Raw genomic sequence first — 8,548 nt, forward strand, 5'->3', positions numbered from 1 at the left:
CCATCCGCTCACCGCGAAATCCAAGAGGACACCACAGACAACCGCTTCTTCTGGTGAGGAGTGGAAACACATATAATAATTATATTACTAACCTCTTCTTCGTATGGACCTAGTGTTACCTAGTCTACCTGGTCTAGTACCTGCCTACCTATCCTTACCCGTCTCTCTCCCGTCTACCTATGTCCACTGGATTACTACCTGGTTCTACCTAGTCCTTACCTGGTCTCGCCTAGTCCTAACCTGGTCTACCTAGTCCTGTATTTGGTCCTACCTAGTCCTAAACTAGCTCCTACCTATCCTTATCTAGTATCCTAACCTAGCACATAACCTTAGCTCCTAACCTAGTCCTTAACCTAGATCCTTATCTGGTACCTACCTAGTCCTTCCTAGTCCTATCTGCGTCCTACAGTCCTATCTGGTCTCCTGTCCTCCTAGTCATTATCTGGCCTACCTAGTCCTACCTAGTCCTTATTGGTCCTAACAGTCCTCTATCTGTCCCTTACCTGGTCGCTATCTAGGATCACACCTACGTCCTAACCTAGTTCCTACCTAGTCCTAACCAATCCTAACCTAGTCCTAAACCTAGTCCCCTATCTGGTCCTACCTAGTCCTTATCTAGTCCAACTAGTCCTTAATCTGGTCCTACCTTGTCTCCTACTAGTTCCTACCTAGTTCCACCTAGTCATAACCATAGCCTAACCCTACGGTCCTTAACCTAGGTCTAACCTAGTTCCTACCTAGTCCTAACCTAGTCCTAAACCTAGTTCCGACCAGTCCTAACCTAGTCCTACCTAGTCCTAAACCAGTCCTAAACCTATTCCACCTATTCCTACCTAGTCCTAAACCTAGTTCCTACCTAGTCCTAACCTAGTCCTAACCTAGTTCCTAACCTGTCCTTAACCTAGTCCTACCTAGTCCTAACCAGTCGCTAACCAGTCCCTACCTAGTCCTAACCTAGTCCTACCCTAGTCCTAACCCCCATATTCCTACCTACGTCTAAACTAGTCCTAACCTAGTTCCTACTAGTCCTAACCTAGTTTCCTACCTAGTCCTAACCTAGTTCCTACACTAGTCCATAAACCCAGTCCTAACTAGTCTAACCTCAGTCCCTAACAGTTCCTACCTACTCCAACCTAGTTTCCTTAAACCTACTCCTAACCTAGTTCCTACCTAGTCCTAACCTAGGTTCCTAACCTAACACCTAACCTAGTTCCTACCGAGTCCTACCTAGTCCTAACTAGTTCCTAACCTAGTCCTAACCTTCCCTACCTAGTCCTAACCTAGTCCTAAACCTATTCCTTACCTAGTCCTAACCTAGTCCAACCTAGTCCTAACCTATGTGTCCTTACCTATCCTAAACCTAGTCCTAACCTTCAGTCCTAAACCTAGTCCTAACCCTAAGTTCCTACCTAGTCCTCACCTTAGTCCTAACCTAGTTCCTACCTAGCTCCTAACCTAGGTCCTACCTAGTCCTAACCTAGTTCCTACCTAGTCCTAACCTAGTCCTAACTAGCCTAACCTATTCCTTACCTAACAGTCCTAACCTAGTCCTAACCTAGTTCCGTAACTAGTCCTAACCTAGTTCCTCACCTAGTCCTAACCTAGTCCTAACCTATGTCCCTACCTAGTCTCGTCTTCCTGCTGGCTTACTACTTTCAGTTTGAATGCACCTACTGGGATGAAGCATCTGTTCAAATCACTAAAATGTAAACCTCAATACAAACTATTTATCGTCATTTATAGGTATTATTGTACCAACATCATATTTGACCGTCATAATTCCGAGCAACAAATGTCAGTTGAATGCATTGTTGCTCAACTGACTAGGTATCCCCTTTCATACTTGGACCTCATTTATCCAATGCTCAAAATGCGACCTCATTACCAATTTGTAAGTCGCTCTGATAGAGCGTCTGCTAAATGACTTAAATGTAAATGTAAAGCTCATATTGGCACCTCATTATCCTAATGCTCATATTGCACCTCATTATCCGTTAAAGCTCATATTGCACCTATTAATCCTAAAGACTCATCATTGCACCTCATATCCTAAAAGCTCTAGTGCACCTCATTATCCTGAAGCTCATTTTGCACCTCATTATCCTGAAGCTCATTTGCACCTCATATCCTGAAGCTTCATTTATGCACCTCATTTATCCTTAAGCTCATATTGCCACATCATAATCGTTAGCTCATATTGCACCTTCATTTATGCTAAAGCTCATATTGCACCTCACTATCCTAAAGCTCTTATTTGCACCTCCATTATCCTGAAGCCTCACTTTTGCACCTCATTATCCTTAAAAGCTCATATATGACCTCATTATTCCTAGCCTCATATTGCACCTCCACTATCCCTAAAAGCTCATCTAGTGCACCTCATATCCTAATATCATATTCGCACCTCATTATCCTAATGCTACATATTGCACCCCTCATTATCCTAAAGCTCGTATTGCACCTCATTATCCTTAAGCTCATTTTGCACCTCATACCTAAAGCTCATATTGCACCTCATTATCCATAAGGCTCATATTGCCACCTCACTATCCTAAAGCGTCATAGTGCACCTCATTATCCTAAAGCTCTTAGCACCTCATTATCCTGAAGCTCATTTTGCACCTCATTATCCTATTAAAGCTCATTATTGCACCTCATTATCCTAAGCTCATATTGCACACATAATCGTAGCTCAATTGCACCTCATTATCCGCATGCTCATTTTGCACCTCATTATCCTTAAAGCTCATATTGCACCTCACTATCCTAAGACTCATTAGTGCACCTCATTATCCAATGATCATATTGCACTCATGTATCCTAAGCTCATTTTGCACCTTCCATTATCCTAAAGACTCCATCATTGCACCTCACTATCTAAACGCTCATAGTTGCACCTCATTATCCTAATGATCATAATGCACTCATTATCCTAATCTCATATTGCACCTCATTATCCTAATGCTCATATGCACCTCATTATCCCAAAAGCTCATTTGCACCTCACTATCCTTAATGCTCATATTGCACCTCATTATCCCCAAGCTCAATTTGCACCTCACAATCGTAGCTCATATTGCACCTCATTTTCCTCAAGCTTCTCATTTTGCACCCATTTTCCTCAAGCCTCATTTTGACCTAATCTTTCCTCAAGCCATTTTCGTGGCTGCATCTGCTGCCCGTGTTGCTTAGTGGCATCATGGCTCGTATACACTGTCACTCGTCACTGTGTCTTTCTCTCGTCTCCCCCTAAGGAACCAAGTCCAGCAAATATCAACCTTCCACAGGTAAAGCACGTGACGGTGTGAACTGTGATTTGATCTGGTTGTTGGATGGCTAGGTTGAATGGTCTCGTCGTACTCCCCCTGGGAGTAACCATTACCCTTTCACCTCACCTAAAGCACTACGGTGTGAACTGTGATGAACTTGGTTGTTGGAAGCGTAGTTGATGCTGTCGTGCGGGGTGGAGATCAGGGAGGACAGTCATACGCGAGAGACAAAAGCTCAACAGGCCATGCGTCATCTCCCGCTCTATCCAGCTCAGAGAGGGGCCGGAGAGAAAACTTTCAACGTCCGAGTGGGGCACCAACGATGACTGGAACACGGTGCCAACCTTCCTGTAGAGACTGAACAGGTAGGTTCTGGAGGAGAGGGAAACGGTGACATAGACAGGTGGCCAACTTCGTAGAGACTGAACAGGTAGGTCTGGAGGGAGAGGAAGGAGGTGACATTATGAAAACACGCGCCTGGGCTATCGTAGAAGACTGAGAAGGCAGGTAGGGTCTGGAGGGAGAGGGAAGGAGTGACATTAGACCGGTGGGCTACTTCGTAGAGACCTGAACAGGTAGTTCTGGGGAGAGGGAAGGAGGTGACATTTAGACCGGTGGCTACTTCGTAGAGACTGAACAGGTAGTCTGGAGGGAGAGGGAAGGAGGTGACATTGACCGGTGGGCTACTTCGTAGAGACTGAAACAGGTAGGTCCTGGAATGAGAGGGAAGAGGAGGTGACATTAGACCGGTGGCTACTTCGTAGAGACTGAACAGGTAGGTCTGGAGGGAGAGGGAAGGAGTGACATTAGACGGTGGGCTACTTCGTAGAGAGACTAAACAGGTAGGTCTGGAGGAGAGGGAAGGAGGTGACATATAGACCGGTGGGCTACTTCGTAGGACTGAACAGGTAGGTCTGGAAGGAGAGGGAAGGAGGTGACATTAGACCGGTGGGCTACTTCGTAGAGACTGAACAGGTAGGTCTGGAGGGAGAGGGAAGGAGGTGACATTAGACCGGTGGGCAACTTCGTAGAGGACTGAACAGGTAGGTCTGGAGGGAGAGGGAAGGAGGTGACATTAGACCGGTGGGCTACTTCGTAGAAACTGAACAGGTAGGTCTGGAGGGAGAGGGAAGGAGGTGACATTAGACCGGTGGGGCTACTTCGTAGGAGACTGAACAGGTAGGTCTGGAGGGAGAGGGAAGGAGGTGACATTAGACCGGTGGGCGTACTTCGTAGAGACTGAACAGGTAGGTCTGGAGGAGAGGGAAGGAGGTGACATTAGATGGTGGGCTACTTCGTAGAGACTGAACAGGTAGGTTGGAGGAGAGGGAAGGAGTGGACATTAGACCGGTGGGCTACTCGTAGAGACTGAACAGGTAGGTCTGGAGGAGAGGAAGGAGGTGACATAGACCGGTGGGCTACTTCGTAGAGACTGAACAGGTAGGTCTGGAGGGGAGGGAAGGAGTGACATTAGACCGGTGGGCTACTTCGTAGAGACTGAACAGGTAGGTCTGGAGGGAGAGGGAAGGAGGTGACATTAGACCGGTGGCTACTTCGTAGAGACTGAACAGGTAGGTCTGGAGGGAGAGGGAAGGAGTGACATTAGACCGGTGGCACTTCGTAGAGACTGAACAGGTAGGTCTGGAGGGAGAGGAAGGAGGTGACATTAGACCGGTGGGCTACTTCGTAGAGACTGAACAGGTAGGTCTGGAGGGAGAGGGAAGGAGGTGACATTAGACAGGTGGCCAACTTCGTAGAGACTGAACAGGTAGGTCTGGAGGGAGAGGGAAGGAGGTGACATTAGACCGGTGGGCTACTTCGTAGGGACTGAACAGGTAGGTCTGGAGGGAGAGGGAAGGAGGTGACATTAGACCGGTGGGCTACTTCGTAGAGACTGAACAGGTAGGTCTGGAGGAGAGGGAAGGAGGTGACATTAGACCGGTGGGCTACTTCGTAGAGACTGAACAGTAGGTCTGGAGGGAGAGGGAAGGAGGTGACATTAGACCGGTGGGCTACTTCGAGGACTGAACAGGTAGGTCTGGAGGGAGAGGAAGGAGGTGACATTAGACTGGTGGGCTACTTCGTAGAGACTGAACAGGTAGGTCTGGAGGGAGAGGGAAGGAGGTGACATTAGACCGGTGGTACTTCGTAGAGACTGAACAGGTAGGTCTGGAGGGAGAGGGAAGGAGGTGACATTAGACCGGTTGGCTACTTCGTAGAGACTGAACAGGTAGGTCTGGAGGGAGAGGGAAGAGGTGACATTAGACCGGTGGCTACTTCGTAGAGACTGAACAGGTAGGTCTGGAGGGAGAGGAAGGAGGTGACATTAGACCGGTGGGCTACTTCGTAGAGACTGAACAGGTAGGTCTGGAGGGAGAGAAGGAGGTGACATTAGACCGGTGGGCTACTTCGTAGAGACTGAACAGGTAGGTCTGGAGGGAGAGGGAGGAGGTGACATTAGACCGGTGGGCTACTTCGTAGAGACTGAACAAGTAGGTCTGGAGGGAGAGGGAAGGAGTGACATTAGACCGGTGGGCTACTTCGTAGAGACTGAACAGGTAGGTCTGGAGGGAGAGAAGGAGGTGACATTAGACCGGTGGGCTACTTCGTAGAGACTGAACAGGTAGGTCTGGAGGGAGAGGGAAGGAGGTGACATTAGACCGGTGGGCTACTTCGTAGAGACTGAACAGGTAGGTCTGGAGGGAGAGGAAGGAGGTGACATTAGACCGGTGCTACTTCGTAGAGACTGAACAGGTAGGTCTGGAGGGAGAGGGAAGGAGGTGACATTAGACCGGTGGGCTACTTCGTAGAGACTGAACAGGTAGTCTGGAGGAGAGGGAAGGAGGTGACATTAGACCGGTGGGCTACCTTCGGTAGGACTGAACAGGTAGTCTGGAGGGAGAGGGAAGGAGATTGACATTAGACCGTGGCTACTTCGTAGAGACTGAACAGGTAGGTCTGGAGGGCAGAGGGAAGGAGGGACATTAGACCGGTGGGCTACTTCGTAGGGACTAACAGGTAGACGTCTGGCAGGTAGAGGGAAGGAGATGACATTAGACGCGGTGGGCCTAGCTTCGTAGAGACTGAACAGGGTAGGTCTGGAGGAGAGGGAAGGAGGGGTGACATTAGACGGTCGGGCTACTTCGTAGAGAACTTGAACAGTGGGTCGTGGAGGAGAGGAAGGACAGGTGGACATTAGACCGGTTGGGCTTACTTCGTAGGGACTGAACAGGTAGCGTCTGGAGGGAGAGGGCAAGAGGTGACATAGCACCGGTGGGGCTACTTCCGTAGAGACTGAACAGGTAGGTCTCGGAAGGAGAGGAAGGAGGTACATTAGACGGTGGCTACTTCCGTAGAGACTAAAGGTAGGTCTGGGAGGCGAGAAGGGAAGGAGTGACATTTAGACCGGATGGGCTAACTTCGTAGAGACTGAACAGGTAGGTCGGAGGGACGAGGGAAGGAGGTGACATTAGACCGGTGCGGCCTACTTCGTAGAGACTGAACAGGTAGGTCTGGAGGGAGAGGGAAGGAGGTGACATTAGACGTTGGGCTACTTTTCGTAAGAGACTGAACGGGTAGGTTTGGAGGGAGAGGGAAGGAGGTGACATTAGACAGGTGGCCAACTTCATAGAACGAAACAGGTAGGTCTCTGGCGAGGGAGAGGGAAGGATGGCTGACATTTAGACCAGGGGCTACTTCGTAGGGACTGTTAAGACAGGGGTCTGGAGGGGAGAGGAAGGAGGTGACATTAGAACCGGTGGCTACTCGTAGAGACCTGAACAGGTAGTCTGCGAGGGAAGAGGGAAGAGGTGACGATTAGACCGGTGGGCTACTTCGGTAGATGACTGAACAGGTAGGTTGAAGGAGAGGGAAGAGGGTGACATAACGGTGGGCTACCTTCGTAAGAGACTGAACAGGTAGGTCTGGAGGGAGAGGAGGATGAACTTAAGACGTGGTGGGCACTTACTTGTAGAGACTGATACCAGGGTAGGTCTGGGAGGGGAGGGAAGGAGGTTTGACATTAGACCGTGGGCTACTTCGTAGGCGACCTGAACAGGTAGGTCTGGACGGGAGAGGGAAGGAGTGACATTTAGCACTGGTGGGCTCTTCGTAAGAGACATGAACAGGTAGGTCTGGGGGAGAAGGGAAGGAGTGACATTTAAGGACCGGTGGGCTTACTTCGTAGCAGACTGAACAGGTAGTGTCTGGAGGGAGAGGGAAGGGAGGTGACATTAGACCGGTGGCGTAATTCGTAGGGACTGAACAGGTAGTCTGGTAGGAGAGGGAAAGAGCTGAACATACTGTCATAAAAATGTTTGTTTTATACACATTTCAAATGTAATGGTCTATTGTAGCAATGTCACATAGTTTTCTAAAGGGTTTGTAATTATCTAAAAAGGTATACTCTCCCAAATAATCGAATACTAACTTCCGTTCTGATATTTAATTAATCGTTCCCGTCTGTAAATTCAACATTAACACTGTCCTATGTATTCATATTTGATTTTATCACAACCTTAATCACAACAGTTTCAGAAGGGAATAACAAACGTTTCTCTCGGCACTGTGGCTGTCCTCTACTCCAGCCTATCCACACTAGTGTCTGAGTCTGTGCGTCCATGCATATCTATTTGACTATAGTATGGTGCGGCAGGTAGCCTAGTGGTTAGAGCGTTGGGCCAGTAACTGAAAGGTTGCTGGTTGCTGGAAAGGTTGCTGGATCGAATCCCCGAGCTGTCGTTCTGCCCCTGAACAAGGCAGTTAACCCACTGTTCCTAGGCCGTCATTGTAAATAAGAATTTGTTCTTAACTGACTCGCCTAATTAAATAAAGGTTAAAAAATTTAAAATAAATAAATGTATGGGTGTGTATGTCGGAGGGCCTGGGAGATGACTAAAGTATTGTTCTCCTTCTGTCTTCTTCTTTTGTCTAATTCTTCTGTCTTCTTCTTCTTCCTTCTTCTGTCTTCTTCTATCTTCTTCCTTCTCCTTCTGTCTTCTTCTTTTGTCTTCTGTTTTCTTCTTCTTCTTCCTTCTCCTGTCTTCTTCTATCTTCTTCCTTCTCCTTCTGTCTTCTTCTTTTGTCTTCTGTCTTCTTCCTTCTTCTTCTTCTTCTTCTTCTGTCTGCAGGTGATCTTCCTGGATGACCAGGTGTCTTCCTTCATCCAGATCCGTGGTTCCATTCCTCTGTTCTGGGAGCAACCAGGAATACAGGTAAGACGATGGGTCTGCACCTGACAATAATATGGAAGCTGTAAATATTGACTTCAATAGGATCGC

General features: G+C 48.2%; 1 protein-coding gene across 1 annotated transcript in view; it reads left to right on the forward strand.

Moving 5' to 3' along the window:
* LOC112073913 (synaptojanin-1-like) overlaps positions 1–8,548 on the forward strand; it is a 63,066-nt gene that overhangs the window by 31,151 nt on the left and 23,367 nt on the right. The window contains exons 5-6 of the mRNA XM_070440321.1: positions 3,669–3,699; positions 8,399–8,482. Of these exons, the coding sequence (XP_070296422.1) occupies positions 3,669–3,699; positions 8,399–8,482 (115 nt within the window). The remainder of the gene's footprint in view (positions 1–3,668; positions 3,700–8,398; positions 8,483–8,548) is intronic.

Source organism: Salvelinus sp. IW2-2015, unplaced genomic scaffold (genome assembly GCF_002910315.2).
Source record: "Salvelinus sp. IW2-2015 unplaced genomic scaffold, ASM291031v2 Un_scaffold2416, whole genome shotgun sequence".
NCBI lineage: Eukaryota > Metazoa > Chordata > Actinopteri > Salmoniformes > Salmonidae > Salvelinus > Salvelinus sp. IW2-2015.